Source organism: Nicotiana tomentosiformis, chromosome 6, assembly GCF_000390325.3.
Source record: "Nicotiana tomentosiformis chromosome 6, ASM39032v3, whole genome shotgun sequence".
NCBI classification, from domain to species: Eukaryota; Viridiplantae; Streptophyta; class Magnoliopsida; order Solanales; family Solanaceae; genus Nicotiana; species Nicotiana tomentosiformis.
Window position 1 is genome coordinate 29732548 of NC_090817.1, and position 27192 is coordinate 29759739.

A 27192-nucleotide genomic window follows, 5' to 3' on the forward strand; every position below is an offset into this window, starting at 1 on the left:
TTTGACATATTTCACCGTCAGAAATATACCATAACAGAATGGAGTGGAAAAACGCATGAACCGGACTTTGCTGGAGAAAGTTCGGTGTATGTTGTCCAATCCTGGCTTGAGCAAAGAATTTTGGGCTAAGGCAATAACATATGCATGCCACCTCATTAATCGTCTACCATTTGCCACTATTGGAGGCAAGACACCATTTGAAAAATGATATGAAAAACCTGCTGAAGATTATAATTTTTTGCATGTATTTGGCTCAATTGCATACTATCATGTGAAAGAGTCAAAATTGGATTCGAGAGCAAAGAAAGCTATATTTATAGAGATTACTTCTGGAGTAAAAGGGCACTGCTTATGGTATCCAGAGACGAGAAAAATTATATTTAGCAGAGATGTTACCTTTGATGAATATGTCATAACAGATAAGGTGACAACTGAAGATGTCAAGCAAATTGATGGTGCTTCAAAACAGGTGGAGTTTGAGGGAAAATTAATTTTTTCAACACAGGGAGAAAACGAGGAAACAACAGAAGATTTTCCTCTGGAAGTAGAGCCAGTAGAGTGGGAGATTCCAACTCAGGAACCTCAACAACAACTTAAATCAATAGCAACCAGCAAGCCAAAAAGAACAATAAAGAAACCTGTTCATTTCATGGAAATTGTGGCTTGTGCAACCTCAATTGTAGTTGATGGTGTTCCTACCACTTATAAAGACGTAGTCCAAAGTTCAGAAGAAGATAAGTGGAGAATTGCCATGAATGAAGAATTGCAGCCCCTTCATCAGAATCGCACATGGAAATTGGCCAATCTCCCGAAGGGAAAGAAAGCAATTGGGTGCAAATGGGTATTTGCAAATAAAGAAGAATTTTCTAACCAAGAAGATGTTCGCTACAAAGCAAGATTGGTCGCCAAAGGATACACTCAAAAGGAGGGAATTGATTATAATGAGGTATTTTCTCCAGTCGTAAAATACTCCTTCATTAGAATTTTGTTGGCTTTGGTAGTATAGTTGAATTTGGAACTAGTTCAGTTAGATGTAAAAATAACATTTTTACATGGAGACTTGGAAGAGGAAATCTATATGATTCAGCTAGAAGGATTCAAAGTTACTGGAAAGGAAAATATGGTGTGCAAACTTAAAAAATCATTGTACGGATTGAAACAATCTTCTAGACAATGGTACAAACGGTTTGACAAGTTTATGTTGCGGCAGAAGTACAGAAGAAGCAAATACGATCATTGTGTGTATTTGCGCAAGCTCGAAGACGGATCCTTCATATATCTTCTCCTATACGTTGATGATATGTTGATAGCTTCCAAAAGTCAAGAGGAAATTGAGAAGTTGAAGATTCAACTAAGAAAGGAGTTTGAGATGAAGGATTTGGGTGAGGCGAAGAAAATTTTTGGCATAGAGATAAAAAGAGATAGACATTCAAAGAAACTCTATCTATCTCAGAAAGAATACTTTAAGAGAGTAATAGATCGATTTGGCATGAATAAGAACACGAAGTCGGTTAGCACTCCTTTTGCTCCTCACTTTAAGCTTAATGCTGCTATGTCGCCGAAGAATGAAGCTGAACGAGAGTATATGTCAAGAGTGCCATATGCGAATGCCGTTGGTAGCTTGATGTATGCAATGGTTTGCACAAGACCTGATATTTCATATGCTATCGGAGTTATAAGCAAGTATATACATGGTCCAGGAAAGGAGCATTGGCAAGCTGTGAAATGGATTCTACGGTATATTCGTAATACTGTAGATGTTGGATTGATTTTTTAGCTGGAAGATAGTCAGTATCTGGTTGGATATTGTGACTCGGATCATGCGGGTGATTTGGACAAGCGTAGATCAACTACTGGTTATGTTTTCACTTTAGCAAATGCACCAGTTAGTTGGAAGTCTACTTTTTAGTCAACCGTTGCTTTGTCTACTACTGAGGCAGAGTACATGGCAATTACAGAGGTTGTAAAGAAGGCAATTTGGCTTCAAGGGTTTCTTAGAGAGGTTGGTATTGGTCAAGAAAGCATCACGCTATTTTGTGATAGTGAGAGTGCTATCCAATTAGCAAAGAACCAAGTTTATCATGCAAGGACGAAGCACATTGATGCTCGATATTATTTTGTACGAGATATTATAGAAGAAGGTGGAGTCATGGTGCAGAAAATTTGGACTACAGATAACCCTGCCGATATGCTAACAAAAGTAGTGACTGCGATCAAGTTTCAATATAGTTTGAACTTGATTAATATTGTTGAACTTTGAAGATTGAAGTTGAAGACACAATCAAAATTTATCAGTGAGAGAAAATTGAAAAAGTAAAATCTTGCCAAGGTGGAGATTTGTTGAATTTGACAAGATTAATGTGAACTAGTGTGAACATTTGAAGCCTCCTTTTTGGAAGAAATTGATAGATGCATTTTTCATGCATTTACATTGCATGATCACACTTAATATGATGTCATGCATGACATTATTAAAGCCATTTATCTTCTATAAATAACAATGATTTTGTTTATTTGTAAACATCTCTCACTTGCATTCTTATCTCCTAAGACATTTAAATCTTCTTTATCTCTTGTAGTATTTCACTTGTATTTTTGGAGTAAAATAAAGTTTGAGCTGATTGTGTCCGAGAACTAGACAAAAATTAAATTTTGCCGAAACTCGTTAATTTCTGGTGTTCTTTTTATTATTGTCTCATTTACTATTTATTAGCTTCCTTTAGATATAGTAGTTGTGATTTAATCACTCTCTATATATTCGGCTTTCGCAACAATTGGTATCAGAGCCAATGTTCTATCTTAGTATGCTCTGTGGTTGCAGCATAGTCTAAACTTCCACATCAGAAAAGAATTACTTTGGTGTTCTGTACCGTCAGTAAATAAATAGTATCTGTAGCAAAAATGAGAGATAATAAAAATAAAGAGTCCACATCGGGTGTCAGTAATACGTCGTTGGCATCTTCACTTATGACAAGAATTATGTCAAATACAAAATTTACAGTTAAAATTTTTGACGGGTCAAGATATTTCGGGATGTGGCAAGCTGAGGTTCTTGATGTCCTTTTGCAACAAGGGCTAGATATTGACATAGAAGAAAAGAAACCAGACAATATCGGAGAAGGAGATTGGAAGATTATCAACCGCATTGCTTGTGGTACCATTCGATCTTACCTCGCAAGAGAACAGAAGTATCCATACACAAAAGAAACTTCTGAAAGTAAATTGTGGAATGCATTGTAGGATAAAGTTTTGAAGAAAAATAGTCAAAATAAACTTTACATGAAAAAAGACTGTTACGCTTCACATATGTTCCTGGTACTACAATGAATGATCATATCACCAGCTTTAATAAGTTGGCGACAGATTTGCAGAATATGGACGTGACTTTTAGTGATGGAGATATGGCCTTAATGTTATTAAGTTCACTTCCCAATGAGTACGAGCACCTCAAAACTACTATACTTCATGGGAATGATGAAGTATCTCTCAAAGAAACATGTTTTGCCTTGTACAGCTATGAACAAAGAAAGAGAAAAACAAAAGAGTGGAGAAGGAGAAGCATTTGTCGTGATAGGTCGATCTCAAAATCACATGAGAACGAAGAAAGGAAGATCCAAGTCAAGATCGAGACCCAGCAAAGATGAATACGCCTTTTGCCAAGAAAAGGGGCACCGGAAGAAAGATTGCCCAAAGTTGAAAAACAAGGCCAAACCTAACAATAGGAAGGCTTTCATGGATTCAAATGTAGCTGATTGTGATGACTCTGGTTTCTCACTAGTTACAACTGAGCCATTCAAACCATCTGACATATGGCTGATGGATTCAGCTTGTAGCTATCATATGTGTCCCAACAGGGACTGGTTCGTTGATTTTCAAGAAGGAGAATGTGGAGTTATTCACCCCGTAAATAACAATCCTCTTACTGCATATGGTATTGGTTCAATCCGATTAAGAAACCATGATGAATTGATCAGAACATTAATAAATGTTCGATACATATCGGAATTGAAGAAAAATCTCATTTATGTAGGAGCCCTAGAGTCAAAGGGGTTCAAAGTCGTTGAAAAATAGGATAATGAGAATATATTCCGGGGCACTAGTGGTAATGAAGGGAATTCGGTAAAATAATAACATGTACCACTATCACGGTAGTACAGTTATTGGGACAACAATAGTGATATCCAGTGATGACAAGGAGGAAGACGCAATCAAGCTATGACACATGCGTTTGGGACATGCTAGAGGAAAATCCTTGAAAATTTTATCAGATCAAGGATTGTTAAAAGGAGTAAAGACTTACAATTTGAAGTTTTGTGAGCATTGTGTCAAGGAAAAACAGACAAGGGTTAAATTTGGAACAACTATCCATAATACTAAAGGTATTTTGGATTATGTTAACTATGATATTTGGGGTGCATCCAAAAAACCTTTATTAGGTGGGAAATACTATTTTGTAACCTTTATTGATGACTTTTCCCGGAGACTGTGGGTGTATACTATGAAAACCAAAGATGAGGTACTGAGAAATTTTCTCAAATGGAAGGCGATGATAGAGACTCAAACTGGCAGAAAGATAAAGTGTCTCCGCACAGATAACGGTTGAGAATACAAAAATGATCTTTACAATAAGATTTGTGAAGATGATGGCATTTTGAGATATTTTACCGTCACAAATATACCACAACAGGATGGAGTGGAAAAACGCATGAACCGGACTTTGCTGGAGAAAATTCGGTATATGTTGTCCAATGCTGGCTTGGGCAAAGAATTTTGGGTTGAGGCAATAACATATGCATGCCACCTCATTAATTGTCTACCATCTGCCGCTATTGGAGGAAAGACACCATTTGAAAAATGGTATGGAAAACCTGATGAAGATTATAATTCTTTGCATGTATTTGGCTCAACTGCATACTATCATGTGAAAGAGTCAAAATTGGATCCGAGAGCAAAGAAAGCTATATTTATGAGGATTACTTCTGGAGTAAAAAGGGCACCGCTTATGGTATCCAGAGACGAGAAAAATTATATTCAGCATAGATGTTACCTTTGATGAATATGTCATAACAGATAAGGTGACAACTGAAGATGTCAAGCAAATTGATGGTGCTTCAAAACAGGTGGAGTTTAAGAAAAAATTAATTTTCCCAACACAGGGAGAAAACGAGGAAACAATAGAAGATTTTTCTCTGGAAGTAGAGCCAGTAGAGTGGGAGATTCGAACTCAGGAACCTCAACAACAACTTGAATCAATAGCAACCAACAAGCCAAAAAGAACAATAAAGAAACTTGTTCGTCTCATGGAGACGGTGGGTTGTGCAACCTCAATTGTAGCTGATGGTGTTCCTACCCTTATAAAGACGTAGTCCAAAGTTCAGAAGAAGATAAGTGGAGGATTGCCATGAAAGAAGAAATGCAGCCCCTTCATCAAAATCGCACATGGAAATTGGCCAATCTCCCAAAGGGAAAGAAAGCAATTGGGTGCAAATGGTTATTTACAAATAAAGAAGGATTTCCTAACCAAGAAGATGTTCGCTACAAAGCAAGATTGGTCACCAAAGAATACGCTCAAAAGGAGGGAATTGATTATAATGAGGTATTTTCTCCAGTCGTGAAACACTCCCCTATTAAAATTTTGTTGGCTTTGGTAGTATAGTTGAATTTGGAACTAGTTCAGTTAGATGTAAGAACAACATTTTTACATGGAGACTTGGAAGATGAAATCTATATGACTCAGCCAGAAGGATTCAAAGTTACTGGAAAGGAAAATATTGTGTGCAAACTTGAAAAATTATTGTACGGATTAAAACAATCTTCTAGACAATGGTACAAACGGTTTGACAAGTTTATGTTACGGCAGAAGTACAAAAGAAGCAAATACGATCATTGTGTGTATTTGCGCAAGCTCGAAGACGTATCCTTCATATATCCTCTCCTATATGTTGATGATATATTGATAGCTTTCAAAAGTCAAGAGGAAATTGAGAAGTTGAAGATTCAGCTAAGAAAGGAGTTTGAGATGAAGGATTTAGGTGAGGCGAAGAAAATTCTTGACAAATAGACATTCAAAGAAACTCTATCTATCTCAAAAAGAATACTTTAAGAGAGTAATAGATTGATTTGGCATGAATAAGAACACAAAGTCGGTTAGCACTCCTCTTGCTCCTCACTTTAAGCTTAATGCTGCTATGTCGTGGAAGAATGAAGCTGAACGAGATTATATTTCAAGAGTGCCATATGCGAATGCCGTTGGTAGCTTGATGTATGCAATGGTTTGCACAAGACCTGATATTTCACATGCTATCGGAGTTGTAAGAAGGTATATGCATGATCCAGAAAAGGAGCATTGGCAAGCTGTGAAATGGATTCTATGGTATATGCGTAATACTGTAGATGTTGGATTGATTTTTTAGCTGGAAGATAGTCAGTATCTGATTGGATATTGTGACTCTGATTATGCAGGTGATTTGGACAAGCGTAGATCAACTACTGATTATGTTTTCACATTTGCAAATGCACCAGTTAGTTGGAAGTCTACTTTGTAGTCAACGGTTGCTTTGTCTACTACTGAGGCAGAGTACATGGCAATTACAGAGGTTGTAAAGGAGGCAATTGGCTTCAAGGGTTTCTTAGAGAGGTTGGTATTGGTTAAGAAAGCATCACACTATTTTGTGATAGTGAGAGTGCTATCCAACTAGCAAAGAACCAAGTTTATCATGCAAGGACGAAGCACATTGATGTTCGGTATCATTTTGTACGAGATATTATAGAAGAAGGTGGAGTCATGGTACAGAAAATTCGGACTGCAGACAACCCTGCCGATATGCGAACAAAAGTAGTGATTGCGATCAAATTTCAACATAGTTTGAACTTGATTATCATTGTTGAACATTGAAGATTGAAGTTGAAGACACAATCAAAATTTATCAGTGAGAGAAAATTGAAAAAGTGAAATCTTGCCAAGATGGAGATTTGTTGAATTTGACAAGATTAATGTGAACTAGTGTGAACATTTGAAGCCTCCTTTTTGGAAGAAATTGATAGATGCATTTTTCATGCATTTACATTGCATGATCATACTTAATATGATGTCATGCATGACATTATTAAGGTCATTTCCCTTCTATAAATAGCAAGAGTTTTGTTCATTTGTAAACATCTCTCACTTGCCTTCTTATCTCCTAAGGCATTTGAATCTTCTTTCTCTCTTGTAGTATTTCACTTGTATATTTGGAGTGAAATAAAGTTTGAGTTAATTGTGTAAGAGGACTAGGCAAAAATTAAATTTTGCCGAACCTCGTTAATTTTTGGTGTTCTTTTTATTATTGTCTCATTTACTATTTATTAGCTACCTTTAGATATAGTAGTTGTGATTTAATCACTCTCTATATATCCGACTTCCGCAACACCTCTAACATTGGAGGATAGGCAGAGAATATATCATCCATGGAGGCACTCACTGATCATAAAACTCCAAGGTAGAAGAATCCTTCATCAATATCTGAAAAGAAAAATCCATGGCAAATCAATGAAAAAGTTTCACTCATAGATTTGGGCAACGATTACTTTATAGTCAAACTACAAAAGGAAGAAAACATGAATATGGTCTTCCAAAAAGGTCCATGGTTTATTTATGGAAATTTCCTTTCAGTACAAAGGTAGCAACCAAACTTTGTGGCAATGGAGGCAAAACAAACTTTCACAGTCGTTTGGGTGAGATTGCCCCAACTACCAACAAAATTCTACAATTGAACAATGCTACAAAAAATAGGAGGAGCTATAGGATGATTACTAAAAGTGGATGCATGCACCTTATCCACATTGAGAGGTAGATATACAAGACTGTGTAGAATTACCACTTAATGAACCGGTGAATCAAACTATCAATATTGGTACCCACAAACAAGTAATTCAGTATGAAGCAGATCATTTTTTATGCAAAGCTTGTGGTAGGCTAGGACATACAGCTAACTCATGCAACTATAAAAATTTTGCCAATCAAGAACAACATGCACGCCAACGGACCATACAACTGACAACCAATCATCAAGGCTAGCTACACGAGATAACGGCTGGTACACAGTGCTATTCTAAAAAAATAAGAAAATAACACCAACAAAATCCAAGGAGGCAGTTAGCACGGGCTAAGAACCAGGTATTGATGTCAAAATTTTCAATGCTGCCACATATAAGTATATCATCATCCAAAAACTTAAGTATATTCCTAAGGATTCTACTCCTCTGATTAGTAATGATATAATTCCAGCTAATGAACCAAACTACTCCGATAACACGAATGATCAAAATTGTGTTAAAACAAAAAACTGTTTTACTGCCATAGACTTAGATAATGGGCAAATGGTTTTTGAAAATACCACTAAATATAGTAACCCCAAAACTACTAACAATACATTCATGAACCTTCCGCAAAAAAACAAATTATGTCTCTAATACATTGGAGCCACAAAACGACAAATTACATATTAGCAATCAATTAGGCTCTTTAAACCACCAACCCCAAACAAATCGTGATTTCAACCACTTAAAAAGTTACAATAATAGCCTTAGTTCCTCTATTAATGATAATCACCAATCCACTAGTCTAATAACCTTGCATGCCAATACACACCTGGCTAAATAAAGCCAAACCAATAGACAAATGTCATCCACCTTGAACCACGTGCCAAATCCGTCGCATGCAAAATCCTTTATTAATCCAAACACGCTAAATCATTCGGATTCCATGCAAATAGAATTAATCATTCCTACTCCCTACATCCTCAACCCCTTAAATCACCTCTCTCTATCGTAACAAAATGCCAAGAATTCCTCTAAACCACCGGAGGAGATTCAGACTAATTAAGATACTAAGAAACCAACAAAACCAAGCCATGGACAATCCTCCACCTTTCCCTCACCAGTTAGCAAATATACCACTGATATACGTTCAGCCTCCCCTACTCCAGAATCATCACACAACATCATGGATAGAACTTGGCTTAATGGGAAGGGCAGTCTCACTACGACTCAACGTCAATGGTCAGGAGAGCATCATCCTAATCCAAAACCCACAGTTCCTAGCACAAGTAGTATCCGAAAGTCTATATCTAGCAATGAACATATGAACCATATTTAGATAAACAACATAATGCAACCACTAGTACCAGGAATGAACAACAACCTAATCCAAACAATGCGCGCCAGTGGAACCTACCACCACACTGCAACCAAAACCCATACCTACCTCAAAACATAGGGACCTACCATTCTTCTCCCTCAGGAGTTAATAACACTCAATTCAGTACTGATGCTATGGGATCCACTCCTAAACCCCATGCAAGCCCAAATACCAATCAACCTAGGAGCAATGGGTCACCAGGAACCACAAGTACCAATACCACAAAACCTAGGAGATCTAGTAGAGGAAGGAATAGAAGAACCAATAGGAGAATTAACGGTAGAATTATCAAACCTAGACGGATTCAAGGTATTTCTATTCGAGGAGATGCTGGAGAAGAGGCATATTCTAGCTTGTCCAAGTTCACTCTTCAAGTGTACCATGGAGATACGCCCACCTTAAGATTCCATAGTAGGGAAACAAGCAATGATCTTGGTTCCATCACTAAGGAGAAACCCGGTATTCCCTCAGGGGTGTCAAGAGAATGGCCATCAACAACACCTGAATCCAATTATGAATCGTGCTAAAAATATTATAATCTAAAATATTAAGGGGAGGGGGATAATAATGAAGACTTTAGAAGGAACTTTAGGGAAATGATTGCAACTCATCACCCTTGCATGGTCACTTTACTGAAAAACAAGATGATTAACCATGGATCGTTAATGAATGATTTTGGCTTCACTGACATGATCGAGGTCCCAACCGAGGGACAGTCGGGTGGCATAGCAGTCCTATGGGATACAACCTTGGTGAATGTCAACAGCTTTGTTAGGAGAAATAATAAAATTCATGCTCTTATTGAGGTACCTCCTATAGACACCCTTGGATGTTTTCATCTATATATGCTGGTACAAATAAAAGCTCTAAACACTTAATATGGGATAATATTATAAGTATTTTTGATATCTATAAAGGGGCCTGACTCTTAGGAGGAGATTTTAATGATGTCATCAAAGCAAATGAAAAATTTGGAGAGAACCCTATTAACAGGAGACGCGTGGCCAAACTTTGGACCAAAATCAACTACTGTAATTTAATGGACCTAAGGTTTAAAGGATGCAAATAAACTTGTTCAAACCATAGGAACTTTAAAAATGATCTTATTATGGAAAGACTAGATAAAATATTTGCTAATGATACTTGGGTCAACTTTTTCCCAAAAGCTTCGGTCATTCACCTACCAAAAACTCATTCCGATCACAATCTCATGTTCCTTGAACTAGTCCCTAAATAAGATAATACCATCCCTAAGCCCTTTAGATTAGAAACTTTGTGGTCACCCGAATTTTAGTACCATAGTCAAGGATAGCTGGCATAACAATAATTATGTAGATGTTTCTACAATCTTTAAGGATCGGATAACCAATTAGAAAATAATACTTTTGGTGACATCTTTAAACAAAAAAAGAATCTGCTTACTAGACTTAATGGCATTCAAAATTCAAAATCCTATGGTTTAGTACTTTCCTAAACCAACTTGAATCCTCCCTCAAAAGAGACTACAATAACTGCCTTAAAATAGAAGAGGATTATTGGAAACTTAGATCTAGAGTGAATTGGCTTAATGAGGGTGACTCTATACAATTTTATTTTTCATATAACTGCCACAAACAAAAGAAGGAGGAATAAAATTACCTTTTTTAAAGATTTGAAAGGTAACTGGATTGATGATCCTCCAAAAATAATGGAGTATACCTACACATACTTCCAACATGCTTTTACTACTACTCATGATAAATCAAACTGGAATTACATAAAATCTTATCCCCTTAACTACAAAAACAATGATCTATCATCTCTAGATAACCCGCTCACTCCATCCGAAATAAGAAATACTATATTTTCTTTTAAACCTTTCAAATCACCCGACCCAGATGAGCTTCACTCCTTTTTCTTTCAGAAATATTGGTACATAATCAATAGCTCTGTTACAAATCTTTTCCAACAAGCATTTGAATCAGGTTCACTCCCAGATGGTATCAATAACACCTTCCTTTATCTCATACCAAAAATTTCAAACACCAACAATCTCCAGAATTTCCGACCAATTGGCTTATGTAATACCATTTACAAAGTTGTGACTAAGATCACATCAAATAGAAAAAACCCTACCTAACAAATATTATTATCCTTTATCAATCTAGTTTTATTAAGGGTAGACGTGCTAGTGATAATGCTATTATCATTCAGGAATGTTAAAAATGCATAAACAGGTCGGAACAAGGGCTAATATGCTCGTCAAGATAGATCTTGAGAAAGCTTTTGACCGTTTGGAATGATCTTTCATCTACAGAACTCCATGACACATCAAATTTCCCCCAAAGATTTCAAAACTCATTATGAACTGTATCACTACTAGCAAAATTTCCATCCTAGTTAACGAAAATAGAAGCCAGTTCTTTAGTCCTAGTAGGGGGTATTAGACAAGGCGATCCCTTATCACCCTATATATTTATTCTCTGTATGGAAAACTCTCCATCTCAATAAACCACAATGTTAATATTAGAAGTTGGACTCCTATTAGAATGGGGAAAAATCAATGCTATCTATCTCACCTCTTCTATGCTGACGACCTCACCTTAATGTGCAAAATTGATAAAAACTCCCCCAAAACAATTCTTCACTGTCTTAACAATTTTTGTCAATGTCCGGGAAGAAAATAAATTACGCAAAATCAAAAATCATTGTGTAATGTAAAAAGAATATGCCTCATTAAGAACTTACTAGGAAAAACTTATTGGAAAGTACATAGTTATTTATAATATGCATTGCTTGCTGCCTTATTAAAAATCTTACCAGAAAAATTCATTGGGACGTAAATTTGGTTAAGGAAAAAGGAATGCGGCGCGTATTTACTCCCCCTGATGAAAATATCACTTAATGTCTCAAAGACGATGCATTTTCAATCTTGTATATCAGATTCTCACATGTTGAGGTTAGTAAGGCCTTAGTGAATAGATCCATCAAATTATCACTTGAGCAAACTTGTTAAACATTTATTTCTCCTTTCTTTCGAAGATCATGAGTGAAATAGAACTTTGGTAAAATATATTTTGTTCCATCCCTTTGATGTATCCTCCTTTCAGTTGAGCTATGCATGCAACATTATCTTCATACAATATTGTTGGAATATTTCCTTTGAAGAAAGACCACATGTTTCCAAAATGTGTTAAGTTATCGATCTCATCAAAACATATTCTCAACTTGCTTCGTGAATTGGATATTATGTCTGCATGATTTGAAGATGTAGCAATCATAGCCTGTTTTGTTGAATGTTATGATATGGTTGTACCTCTACATGTAAATAAATAACCTATAAGATCGACCTTTATACGGATCAGACAAATATATCGCATCTGCATAACCAATTAATGCTAACTTTTATTTATTTGCATAAAATAAACCCATATCAATGGCCCCTGGAGGTATCTAGATATATAATTAATACCATTCTAGTTTCTTTGTATTGATAAAGAACAAAATCTTACTAATAAGCTTACTGAAAAAGCTATATCTGATCTAGAATTATTAGCAAGCTACATTAATGCCCCAAATGATATGGTATTTAGGCATTAAGAAACTCTTCATTATTTTTGTCATGACCAAAAATTCTACCAAGTCATAATGGCACCTAGCCCAAACATGTTAGGTAAGCCAACTAAAATAAAATATGTTCCAACTCAGAGATCATCAATAAATATAGAAATAAACCATAAATTTAGATACAATCATACCAAGATCGGGAAGTACAAGTCATGAGCAACTAAGATTTGAAATTACAATATTACCAAGAAGAAATACATCATATGCTTAAAAGCTACATAAACAGAAATACAAGTCCTTTACTACTATGAACAAGATGAGAGTAGATGACTGGAACGTTGTAGTCTTCAATGCTTGCCTTCGAACTCTGTAGCTTCTTAACTCCAAAGATTTGTATGCAAGGTACAGAAGTGTAGTATGAGTACAACCAAACCCATATACTCAGTAAGTATCTTGACTAACCTCGGTGAAGAAGTAGCAACGTTTTAAGTCAAAATATACTCACTTAATATACATATGCAGTTCATAAGCATAGAGAATGGCAGAGAAGAAATAACCAGACAACAAGCTGAAGAAAACAACGATATCAATAATAAGGTACACATAGATGAAAGGAGTTAACAACATGCTAATCAAAGTAACCAATTCAAAAGCATATATAAATACATCCAAGTCATATGCAAAAGAAGATATACACTCAGTAGAATTAACTCATCTACATCTAACTCATCTATATCTGCATGAATGTGGTGAGCCTTTATATGAATAGGGTCAAGTTTAGTCAATTACCAATTACCATTAAATGAATGCCCTTACATGAGCCCGATATCAAGATGTGAAGAATACTCTTTCTTTACATTAATTTGACAGCTTCCAGGTGTTTAACAAGTACTGTGCATACGTAAGGAAATATCTAAAAGCCATATAATAAAATGGGCATGTAGGTTGCATAAATGAATGCATAACTATAAATTTCACATATCAGCAACTCAATTCAACAAATCACAACAACGTTGAGGCAGCAACCCTATCTGTATCATAGTATTGTTATGGCGTGTAACCCAATCCTATGGCCATATTATGCGGCATGCACCTGGTCCAGTTATCATACTGTGCGGTATGTACTTGATCCCATTATCATTTTATGCGGCATGCATCCAATCCCATTATATCAATCAGCAGTAAAACAATATCAATCAAACCAAGAACCAACAAGGCAGAAGGCATATATGTAACAACAACAAACAAGGTAGAAGGCACAAATGTAACATCTATAATCAAGGTAGATGTAACGACCCGACTAGTCGTTTTAAATATTTGCATTCCGTTCAGCTATTTGAAGTCTTGAGTAGCTTCGTATGATATATTATCACTTGTTTGAATCGTCAGTTTTGGTTTTCAAGTGATTCAGAATTGATTTGGAAGAATGATTCTCAACTAGGAAGTTTTAAGTTGAAAGAATTGACCAATTTTGACTTTTTAGTATTTGACCTCAGATCGGAGTTTTGATGGTTCCGTTAGGTCCGGACGGTAATTTTGGACTTGGGCATATGCCCGGATTTGTATTTGAATATTTCTAGAAGGTTTTGGCACTAATTGACGAAAGTTGGAATTTGAAGGTTTGGAATATTAATAAGTTTGACCGAGAGTTGACTTTGATGATATCAAGTTTAAATTTTTGTTCCGGGAGTTGGAATAGGTTCATTATTTCATTTGGAACTTGTGTGCAGAATTTGAATTCATTCTGTGTTGATTTGATGTGGTTCGACACGAGTTTTGGAAATTAAAAATTCAAAAGTTCAATTTGAGGTACGATTCATGGTTTTGATGTTGTTATGCGTGATTTAAGGCCTCGAGTAAGTCCGTGCTATATTATGAAATTTTTTGGTATATTCGGACGAGGTCTCGAGGGGTTCGGGTGAGTTTCGAATAGGCTTGGGTTGTGTTGCGCTTGTTTTTTTTATATGTTTCGATGTCGTTTCTTCATGCATAAATGGTACCACATTAAGCAAATGAGCTCCAATTTATGTTTTGATCGAAACATTAGATCCGTATCGTAATTATGGACTCATAGCAAAAAGAATCGTCAAATTTGGACATCGTATGAGGATTTATGATCATTTTACTAAGAATTGGATTGCCAGATTTTTCAGATTAATTACGAAATTGTTACTGAGTACGTATTGAAAAAGCTGCATTATTTTCAAATATTGAAACCAACATATCTCCTTCATTATAAGGTTAAATGGAGTGACTCAAAAGCCTAACTTGACTGAAATTTTACGAGGAATCTATTAGAAGCATCAAACGCGAGTTTCAGGATCGTTTGGCATAAGAAACGAGGCAGAACAGTTGGGCAGAAGCATATAATATCGAAGATTGGTTCATTTGGTCATATTTTGAGTTGGGGAGCTCGGATTTGGGTGAGTTTTGAGGTAATTTTCACTACATGGATTGAGGTAAGTATTTTCTACTCAATGTTGATTATATTTTGTGAATCTATCTTCGTTTTTGGCATTTGGTCGATGATTGTAAAAGAGAAATTGGGAGTTTTTGTCTAAAATTTAATAAAGCGAATCTTTGAGTTTTGAACATCAATTTGGAGTTGGATATGAGAGAAAATAGTATGGTTGGACTCATAATTGAATGGGTTATCGGATTTTGTGAGTTTTGTCGGGTTCCGAGGTGCGGGCCCAGGTTTGACTTTTTGGTTGACTTTGGAGCTTTTGATTAAAGATTTGAACTTTATCGATTGGGTTTATTTCCTTAGGCATTATTTGATGTATTTGAGTTTCTTTTGGCTAATTTCGAGCCGTTCAGAGGTTTATACTCGCAGGATGATGTTTCTAAAGTATTGTTTGGCTTACTCGGTATTGGGTTCGGCTTGCTCGATATTGGGTTCGGCTTGTTCGAGGTAAGTAACACTTCTAAAATTGACACTGAGGGTATGAACCCTTGAATTTACGTGTTATGTGTTTGATGTTGAGGTGACGCACATGCTAGGTGACGAGTTGTGGGTGTGCACCGTGTGAATTATGACTCGGATGATTATGTCGTACCGTGTAGTTATCTAACTTGTTTCTATACATGAATTTTTATGTGCTAGAGTAATTGAGATATGAACCATGTTAGAAACCATGTTATGCTATATGCTTATTCTATTGGGACCCACTGAGGTCATTTCTGCTGTTGGGTTATTTGCTTAAATTGCAATCACATACTCAGTCATATTCATTCATTTACATATCATATCTCAGTCTCTGTTATCATTTGTGGTCACATCATATTACCATTGTTTGGGCTGAATGGCGTGAGGTTTGTGAGCCCGAGAGACTGGAGAGATTGATGATTGAGTTGGGGCCTGAGGGCTTGATTGTGAGTAAGATGGATGGGATCGGGCTGCACGTCACAGCAAGCAATATTGGCTTTATATATTATTATTATTGAAAGGATCGGGTTGCACGCTGCAGTAGGCCATATTGGCTATATATGTATTATTATATGGATCGGACTGCACGCCGCAGTAGGCCCTATGGGCTTTATATATATTATTGATGGGATCAGGTGCACGTCGCAGCAGGTCATGATAGTTATATTAGCACTTGGGCAGGATCCGCCCCTCCGGAGTCTGACATACTAGCAGTGAGCCCAGGTTTAATTGATTCATGATGGGATCGGGCTGCACGCCGCAGCAGGTACCGTACAATGCTGAGTGATTGAGTGTGCTGAGAGATTGAGTATGATGAGTGGGGGTGCTAGACAGTGATATTGAGTACTCTGAGAGTATAAGTACATGAGTTCATCACTATGATGCATTGCATTGACATGTATATTTGACATGCAGGCATAGAGATGTGTTTTCGCATGCTACACGGTTTGTGACATTCATGACTTCACATGCACATTGACATGTAGGTATAGAGATGTACTTTACTCATGCTATCTGATAATGAAACATCTTATCTGTTGTTGAATGTTTTTGGGAAAAATCATAATTTTCTGACATACTCACATTTTGGCGATTTTGTTGAAATATTTGGGTTTTACTGTTATACCTGAAAAATATGCCTATTTTTCGTAACTGTGAACGAGCTGAGCATCATATATTTGAATATTACATGTACTCTTTTCATTATATTATTGTGAGTTGTTCTTGGCTGTTGGTGTTGGACTTTTACCGTTGTCCAAGCTCGTCACTACTTTCAACCTAAGGTTAGGTTTGTACTTATTGAGTACATGAGGTCGGTTGTACTCATACTATACCTCTGCACCTTACGTGCAGATTTTGTAGCTGATATTGTTGTGTATGGCGGAAGCTGGCTGTGAAGATGAACTTGCATTTCTGGTGGTAGTTGCCTCTTGTTCATGCTAGCATTAGATTTATAAAAATTTATTTATGTACATTTCAAATCGATGATATATTTATTTCATACTAGCTTTGTAAACTCTAAATCTTAGAAGCTCATGATTTGTACTACCAGTCCTTGGGGATTCTTATAAGAGTTCAGTTATATTATCCTTATATTCTCATTAGATCTCATTTGAAATTGGATTATTGTTAAATTGGATTACCTAACGGGTTTGGGTTAGATGCCATCACGACTAGTTGGATTTTAGGTCGTGACAGTAGAAGACAAATATGTAACAGTAATAAATCAAGTAAAAAGCATACACATAACAGTAACAAATCAAGAAGGAAACATTATTGTGATAGTGACAAACCAAGTAGGAAACATAGATGTAAACCAAGTAGGAAATATAGATGTGATAGTAACAAATAAGATAGAAAGCATAAATGTAATGGTAACAAATCAAGTAGGAAACATAGATGTGATAGTAACAAACAAGATAGTAAACATAGATGTAAACCAAGTAGAAAACATTAATGTGATAGTATCAAACAAGATAGGAAATCATGTAGGAGCAACCAAGGTAGAATGCATGTATGTATCTAAGAAATGAATAAACGTAATGTAAATTCCAACTCCCATACTCTCCGCACGGAGACAACCAATGTGCCAATCTCATATCAAACTTTTACGACCCAATTCTACCAAAGATCGTGATGGAGCCTAGCCTGCTTGCTAGGAAAGCCAACCCCCACTAACAATAACAAAATTCGATTTATTAAGTTATTAATAGAGTTAGGATAACTATAAAAGCAGAAATAGCCTCAATACCAATATAAAGATAAATAATATTTGAGACAGAGTCTAAACACGACCACAACTATCTAGCGATGCCCAAAATCCGGTGTCACGACTGTCACGAGAATCTAATGATAATAAGAGTAACTTCTGTCTAATAACATAACAATATCTGTCTGAAAGATGCAAAAGATAGAAATAGATGATCAAGGGAGATGGACTCCATGTGCTGGGGATCGAACAAGTAGGCAGCTCAACACGAAGTCTCCAAATGTAAGTTACTCAGCAGCTGGATGAGTATGACCGATACTGGCCTCAAAATATGCAAAAAGATATGCAGAAGTATAGTATAGTACAAAACCACGGTACTCAGTAAGTATCAAATCTAGATTTGAAGAAGAAGTAACGAGGGATCAACAATGGCACTCACTAGCAGTATAGTACGCAAGTGAAAGCATAACGAAAAGCAGTATATAAGGCTTGATATCACCAAATGAATATAAAAGTTAAGTCATAGTAACAACTGAGATTTAGGCATATTTTTCGGACAAGGAAATATATAACAAGTCAATATCTAAGTTTATTAACAAATTAGGGTATAAATCTAACAATATGTAAGAATGAGAGTTACAACATGAATCTAAAATGCATATGTATGCTCATGACCAAACCTTAGCACCTCGCATTACCACTCCATATACCCAACACTGGCTAAGTGTCACGACCCAAAACCAACTGTCGTGATGGCGCCTATCGTGGAACTAGGCAAGACACTACTCAACCATCTCAACACAGTAAAAGCTTTGAAAATATATACGGAAGCAATTAATATTTAAGAAAACCTTTTTGAAACAGAAATAAATCCGCAACACAATACAATCTATCCCAAAATCGGGGTGTCATCGAGTACATGAGCATCTATACCGGGATACAGTCTACTACAAAGTCTAAGGAATAAGAACTAAAATACAAATAAAGATAATGAAGGAGAGTCAAGGCCTGCGAACGCCATGCAACTACCTCGATAGTCTCCGAGATCCTGTCTCCTTACTCAGCAGTTGCCATGACTGAAAACACCTGGATCTGCATACGAGGTGCAGGGTGTAGTGTGCGTACAACCAACTCAATAAGTAACAAATCCAACCTTTGGACTGAAAGGTAGTGACAAACCCAACCGGCACAGTTCAATATAGAAATGACAGTGCAGAAATATAGGCATGCTTTCAAGTTCAATAGATAACTCAAAACAGGAAAATAGATCAAATCTGAATGATATGAAGAATATAACTCCTCTACTTCTACATGCCAATGCATATGCTATATGTGATGCACCATGCTGACAGTCGCATGTGCTCACACTCTTAAATGCTCAATCAATCGGTACTGTATATGGCCCATACGGCCCAGGGAAGATCCATCTCGAAATATATACATCACTGACCATCAGTCACCCAGTACAGAGTAGGGCCAATCCAGCCCGTGGAGAAGATCCATCTCCAGGTATATAATGCTTTGGACAAGATCCATGTCCAGGGAAGATCTGTCCCTCAATATAATTAGCCGCGCTCACTGGGGAAGTGTGCATACTCCGGAGGGGTTCCTTCAGCCCAAGCGCTATCATAAATCAGTATAACCGCTGCGGTGTGCAGCATGATCCCATAAATGTCACTCATAATCAGGCTCTCGACCTCACTCAGTCATCAATCTCTCCAGTCTCACTCACGGGCTCACAATGTCATAAAACTAGCCCGAACATGATAATATGATGTATCAATAAATAACAACAGAGACTAAGATATGATATGAAATGAATGAATGTGACTGAGCACGAAATATCAATGAAATCAGTAAGTTAACAACAAGAAACGACCACTATGGCTCCCAACAGTACCGGCATATAGCCTAAACATGATCTCTAGCATGATTGACAGCTCAATTACTTTATCACATGATGAAAACATGGATAGCAACAAGTTAAAACCACTTTACAGTTCCATGGAATCGACCAGGTCACAATTCTCATAATGTACGCCCGTCACTTGGCATGTGCGTCACCTTAATACTAATCACATATCACATAATTCGGGGTTTCGAACCCTCAGAATCAAGTTTAGAAGTGTTACTTACCTCAATCCGAGCAAAACTCTACTCCAACACGCCTTTGCCTCTCAAATCGTCCTCCAAACGTTCCGAATCTAGCCACAAGCAATACAATACTATCAATACGGGCTAAAGGAATCAATTCTACAAGAAATTACGAAGTTATAACTAAAAAATCTGAAATCGGCTCAAACCCGGCCCATGGGCCGACGTCTCGAAATCCGACGAAAGTCACAAAATCCGAAAGCCCATTTAACCACGAGTCTAACCATACCAAATTTACTCAAATCTGATAACAAAATCCCAGTCAAAACCACAAAAATCTAGCCCATGAACTCTTCCTCATTTTCCCCAAGTTTCCACCCCAAATCACAAATTTAATGGTAGAATCAAAGGCATAATTATGGAAATTAACCAAAACTAGATAGAAATCACTTACCCCAAACACTCACATGAAAATCCCTCCAAAAATCGCCTTCTACCGAGCTCCCAATTCAATTTTGTGATATGAACTTGAAACCCTCATTTTGAATCTTTTTATTCTGCCCAGTGATTCCTTCATCGCGAATGTGGAAGAATCCTTGCGTTCACATAGAACAAACTAGACTGCCCCACAAATTTACTCTACGTGAATGCGTAATACCCTCCGCGATCGCGTACAGCTGACTCCCCAAAGCTACGCGATCGCGTCCATACCTATGCGACCGTGTAGAGCAATTGCCTGATCCCAGCTCCTGACTCCAATACTGTACGTGAATGCGATCCTGGCCACATGTTCGCGGTTCACATCATTCCACAACTACGCAAACGCAACCTACTTCTCGCGATCGCGTAGAACAAATTCCTCTACTTCTCAACTAAGCTTACGCGATTGCGGACCTTCCCACATGATCGCATAAGAGGAAACCAGAACCAGTAAAAACCAAAAATCTTCAGCCAACATGCCAAGTCCAAAAATGATCCGTCAACCATCTGAAACTCACCTGAGGCCCCCGGGACCTCAACCAAACATACCAACAAGTCCCAAAACATCATACGAACTTAGTCGAACCATCAAATAACGAATTGCACATGGATTCAAGCTTAATGAACTTTGAAAATTTCATATTCTATAAACAACGTCGAAACCTATCAAATCACGTCTGATTGACCTCAAATTTTGCATACAAGTCACAAATGACACCAAGAACCTACTCCAACTTCCGGAATCGGAATCCGACCCCGATATCAAAAAATCCACTCCCGGCCAAACCTTCCAAAATCCCAACATTCGCCATTCAAGCCTAATTCTATAACAGACCTCCAAATCACAATCCGGACACGCTCCTAAGTCCAAAATCACCCAACGAAACTAACGGAACTATCAAAACTCAAATCCGTGGTTGTTTACACATAATTCAATATCCGGTCAACCTTTTCAGCTTAAGCTTTCAATTTTGAGACTAAGTGTCTCAATTCATTCCGAAATCTCTCCGGACCCGAACCAACTAACCCGGTAAGTCATATAACTGTTGTAGAGCACAAAAGGAGTAGTAAATGGGGGAACATGGCTACAACTCTCAAAACGACCGGTCGGGTCATTACACCAAGTGTCAAAACTAGCACCAATCTGGGTGCCTACGTTTATAGGACCCAAAGTAACATGGGTAATTACCTGACTCTGGAGGGATGCATCCATATCTAAACGTTGCTATGCCGTGTAACTCAATCTACTAATAATACCAAAGTCTATAACCAATATCCACTCATAATGTCCTTTATGCCAAATCCTTAACTTTCCACAATGTCCAACTCTCCACTCACGGATATGTATATGAAATGATGTAATAAAGGCACAGAGAGACTTAATAATAAAATGCGGATAAACATCAACATAAATAAGAAATAACTATGCTAATCATATAATTCGACTTTCCATAACAGTTCAACATGTTCATTTATTATTCTAAAGTCTGATCATGATAGCAAGTATGAGCAACCAACACCAATAATCTCAAATCATAAGTCAACTAAGGTAATTACATAAATATGGCTAAACTAGAAAGCCCAACACAGTGAAAGAAGCCTGTCAAGTTCGTATCAACATGTTATAATTATCACATAGTCTCTAAACATGATTTAAGATTTATCACATAGTCAAAGAATCACGGAAGCATGGAAACTAATTCATAAAGTCTAAACAAGGCATGATATAAACATAACTCTAATCGGCTATGGTCAAAACCTACCTATGCATATACGCCCATCACCTTGCACATACAAAGCATCTAAATCATGTAGCAGATAGCAAGCAAATTTCCTATGGGAAGAATTTCCTCTTACAAAATAGAAAAGAAACTTACCTCCACCTGGCAACAAGTTCAACCTTCCAACACAACTTATCCTTTCAAATTAACCTCCAAACGCCTCAAATCTAGTCAAATTCAACTCAATAACGTCAAATAATGCTATAGAAATCAACTCCAAAAAACAAAGCTTCAATCGTTAATCAAATCTCCAAAAGTCAATTCGGGCCCATATGGTCAAAATCCAAATCAAGGGGTAGATCTCGATTACCCATAACCCCATGAGTCCAGATATGTGATTAGATTCCAAAACCAAATCTAAATCGACCCTCATATTCCCAAAATTCACCCTCTTAAGTTGTAGACAAAAACCCCTATTTTCAACATAAAATTCTAAGTTTTAGGTGTAGAATTCAATGTGGAATCAGGATATTAAGCCAAATCCAAGTGAAAATTCCTTACCTCTAATGTAGTGATGAAAATCTCCTAAAAGAATTGCCTCTTACCGAGCTCTAAAACTCAATATAATGAAAATAAACTAACCCTCAAAATATACGAAGTATGCCAGTGATTTTGCATCTGCAGACAAAACGATCACTTCTGCGGTCCAAGGCTCGCATCTGCGAGCTTCACTAATGCTGCCAGCCTTCGTATCTGCGGCACATGCGTCATATTTGTGACTTCGCAGGTGCGTCCAGTACCTTCGCAGGTGCGCATTATCCTCGCTAGCACACGCGCAAGCTCCGCAGGTGCGCATCCGCACCTGCGCTCCCATCCTCGCAGAAGCGGCCTTCCCCAGACCAGTCGCATCTGTAACTCCGCGCCTGCACCCAATCTTCCACTGGTGCGATGCACTAGAATCAGAACTACCAAAGGACACTAAATAACTCCTAAATTAATCTGAAACATACCTGGGCCCCCCGGGGCCCTACCTAATCATACCAAGAAGTCCTAATACCTTACCCAAACTTATCCAAAAGCTCAAAACACCACAATTAACATCAAAACCAAGAATCGAATATCAAAATCATCTCTTAAGTTCCAAACTTTCTAACTTCGCGAAACACGTTTGAATCATACCTAAACATTCTGAATTCTAACTGAACTTCACACACTTGTTCCAATCAACTAAATGAACCTATAAACTCTCTAAACCTTTAAATTGCTAACTTTCAGCAAATAGAGCCAAAACCTTCTAGGAACCTCTGAATCCAAATTCGGACGTACACCTAAGTCAAAAAAAATCATACGAACATATTGGAACTATCAAATCCCGATTTTGAGGTCGCTTACTCAAATTTTTAACTTTGGTCAACTCTAGCATCTTGAGCTTCCAAGAATGAGACTAAGTGTCCCAAATCCATCTCAAACCTTCCCGAAACAAATCCACCGACCTACAACTCACAAACAATGAACAAATATATGGAAAACATCAAATAGGGGAACGATACTCTAATATATAAACAAACCGATCGGATCGTTACATTCTCCCCATCTTAAACAAACGTTCATTCTACAACAGGTTTAGAATCGTACCTGAAATGCTAAAAAAGATGAGGATATCTATTCCACATATCATGCTCAGTCTCCCAAGTTGCTTCCTCAACCGGTTTACCCCTCCAACCTTTACTGATGCAATATCTTTAGATCTCAACTTTCGAACCTGCCTATCCAAGATGGCCACTGGCCTTTCTTCATAATCCAGATTCTCATCCAACTGCACCGAACTGAAATCCAACACATGCCACTGATCTTCATGGTACTTCCGAAGCATGGAAACATGAAACACTGGATGAACTCCTGCCAAACTAGGTGGCCAGGCAATTCTATAAGCCACCTTACCAACTCTCTCCAAAACCTCAAATGAACCAATATACCGAGTGCTCAACTTGCTCTTCCTCCCAAATCTCTTTATGCCTTTCATAGGCGAAACTCTAAGAAGAACCTTCTCACCTTCCATGAAAGACATATCGGCATAACACTTCTTCCTAGACTGTGATGTACAAAGTCGCTCCTAAATCAACTTTACCTTCTCTAAAGCATTATGAACCAAATATGTGCCTAATAACCTAGCATCACCAAGCTCAAATTACCCAACTAGAGAACGACACCGCCTCCCATATAATGCCTCAGATGGAGCCATCTAGACACTAGACTGGTAGCTGCTGTTGTAGGCAAATTTTGATAATGGTAGAAATCGATCCCGTTGGCCTCCAAAATCAATGACAAAGGCTCTCAAGATATCCTCCAAGATCTAAACGGTCTACTCGGACATCCCATTCGCCTGAGAGAGAAATGCAGTACTCAACTCCACCTGTGTGCCTAACTCATGTTGAACAGCTCTCCGAAAATGGAATGTAAACTGAGTGCCATGATTCGAGAGGATAAAAACAGGCACACCATGCAAACGGGTAATCTCCCTGATGTAGATCTAAGCCAACTTCTCTGAAACGTAAGAAGTCATGACCGAAATGAAATGCGCAGACTTGGTCAGTCTGTCCATAATGACCCATACAGTGTCAAATATCCTCAAGGTCCTTGGAAATCTTACCACAAAGTCCATAATGATGCGCTCCTACTTCCACTTTATTATCTCTAACCTCTGATGGCAAACCACTCGGTCTCGAATGCTCATACTTGAACTGCTGACAATTCAAACACCGTGAAATATGCCCAACAATGTCCTTCTCCATCCTCTTCCACTAGTAATTCTTTCTCAAGTAACAATACATCTTCTAGCACCCAGATGAATAGAATACCTTAAACTGTGAACCTCTTCAAGAATCAACTATCTCAAACCATCCATATTAAGAACATAAATCCAACCCTAAAGTCACAATATACCATCATCACCAATAGTCACTTCCTTAGAACCACCTTACAACACTATGTCCTTAAAGACAAGTAAATGAGAATCATCACTCTGGCGAGCCTTGATGCGCTCAAACAAGGACGACTATGCAACAACATCAGCAAAAAATCTACTCGGCAAAAAAATATCCAATCTCACAAATCTGTTGGCTAATGCCTGAACATCCATAGCCAAGGGCCTCTCCACAACTAGATTAAATGTCAAACTCACCATACTGTCCGCCTTTCTACTCAAGGCATCCTCTACCACATTAGCCTTACTCGAATGATACAAGATAGTGATATCATTGTCCTTTAATAACTCCAACAACCTCCATTGCCTCAAATTCAAATCCTTTTGCTGGAACAGATGCTGAAGACTCCAGTGATAAGTGTAAATCTCACAAGATACACCATACAAGTAGTGCCTCCAAATATTGAATGCATGCACAATAGCTGCTAACTCCAGATCATTAACCGAGTAATTCTTCTCATGGGGCTTCAACTAGCATGACGCGTAGGAAATCACTCTACCATTATGCATCAACACACAACCCAGGCTAATATGCGAAGCATCACAATAGACAATATACATCCCCGATCCTGAAGGTAATACGAAATCTAGAGTTATAGTAAAAGCAATCTTGAGCTTCTGAAAGCTCTCCTCACACTCGTTAGACCATTTGAACATAGCACCCTTCTAAGTCAACTCGGTCAATGAAGTTGCAATAGATGAGAATCTTTCATAAAGCGATGATAGTAACAAGCAAAGCCTAAGAAACGCTTGATCTCTGTAGTTGTAGAAGGTCTGGGCCAACTCTGAACTGCCTCAATCTTCTTCAGATCCACCTTGATCCTATCACTAAACACCACGTGACCAAAGAATGCCACCGAGTCTAACCAAAATTCACACTTGGAGAACTCAACATACAACTTCTTTTCCCTTAAAATTTAGAGCACAATCCTCAAATGTTGCTCGTGCTCCTCTCTCCTATGGGAATACACCAAGATACATCAATGAACATGATGCCAAAAGAATGTAAATAAGGTTAGAACATACTGTTCATCAAAAGGCATGAGAGCTGCTAGGGCATTAGTTAAACCAAAAGACATCACCAAGAACTCATAATGCCCATAGCGAGTCCTGAAAGCCATCGTAGGAATGTCCAAAGCTCTAATCTTCAACTGGTGATAACCTGATCTCAAGTCAATCTTCGAGAACACCTGATACCTTGAAATTTATCAAACAAATCATCAATGTGAGGAAATATATACTTGTTCTTGATAGTGACCTTGTTCAACTGCCTATAGTCAATTACACATCCTCATAGACCCATCTTTCTTCTTCACAAACAATACTGGTGCACCCCAAGGAGAAACACTCGGCCCAATGAACCCCTTATCCAACAACTCCTGCAACTGCTCCTTCATCTCAGTTGCATCCAAAAGATAAGGTGGAATAGATATGGACTGAGTATCGGGCACCAAATCAATACTAAAGTCAATATCCCTATCGGGTTGCATGCTCGGTAGGTCTGCAGGAAATACATCTGGGAACTCCCCTACTACTGGGACTGAATCAACAGTAGGGGTATCAACACTAACACCTCTAACAAAAGCCAGATATGCCAAACACCCCTTCTTAACCATCCGTTGAGCCTTCAAGAAAGAAATTTCTCTACTAGAAATGTGACTAAGAGAACCCTTCCACTCCTTCCTTGGTAACCACGGCATGGCCAATGTCACAGTCTTAGCATGAGAATCAAGAATATCATTATATAGAGATATCCAATCCATACCCAAAATCACATCAAAATCCATTATACTAAGTAATAGAATATCAACCCTAGTCTCATAACCCCCAATAGTTACCGCATAAGATCAAAATACATGATCCACTATAATAGAGTCACCAACAGGTGCAGATATATGAACAAGAACATCAAGAGAACTGCGGGGCATATCCAAATACAAAGAAAAATATGATGACACATAGGAGTATGTAGAACCCAGATCAAATAACATAGAAGCATCTCTATGAAAAACTGAAATCATACTTGTAATCACAACATCTGAGGCCTTCACC

The 27192-nt window shown here is 37.7% G+C and overlaps 1 protein-coding gene across 1 annotated transcript; it reads right to left on the reverse strand.

Moving 5' to 3' along the window:
* Window positions 1-23769: 23769 nt before the first annotated feature.
* LOC104092576 (uncharacterized) lies at window positions 23770-24225 on the reverse strand. The gene has a single exon (XM_070178390.1). The coding sequence runs from the start codon at window positions 24223-24225 to the stop codon at window positions 23770-23772; it is 456 nt and encodes a 151-aa protein (XP_070034491.1).
* Between the last annotated feature and the right edge of the window lie 2967 nt (window positions 24226-27192).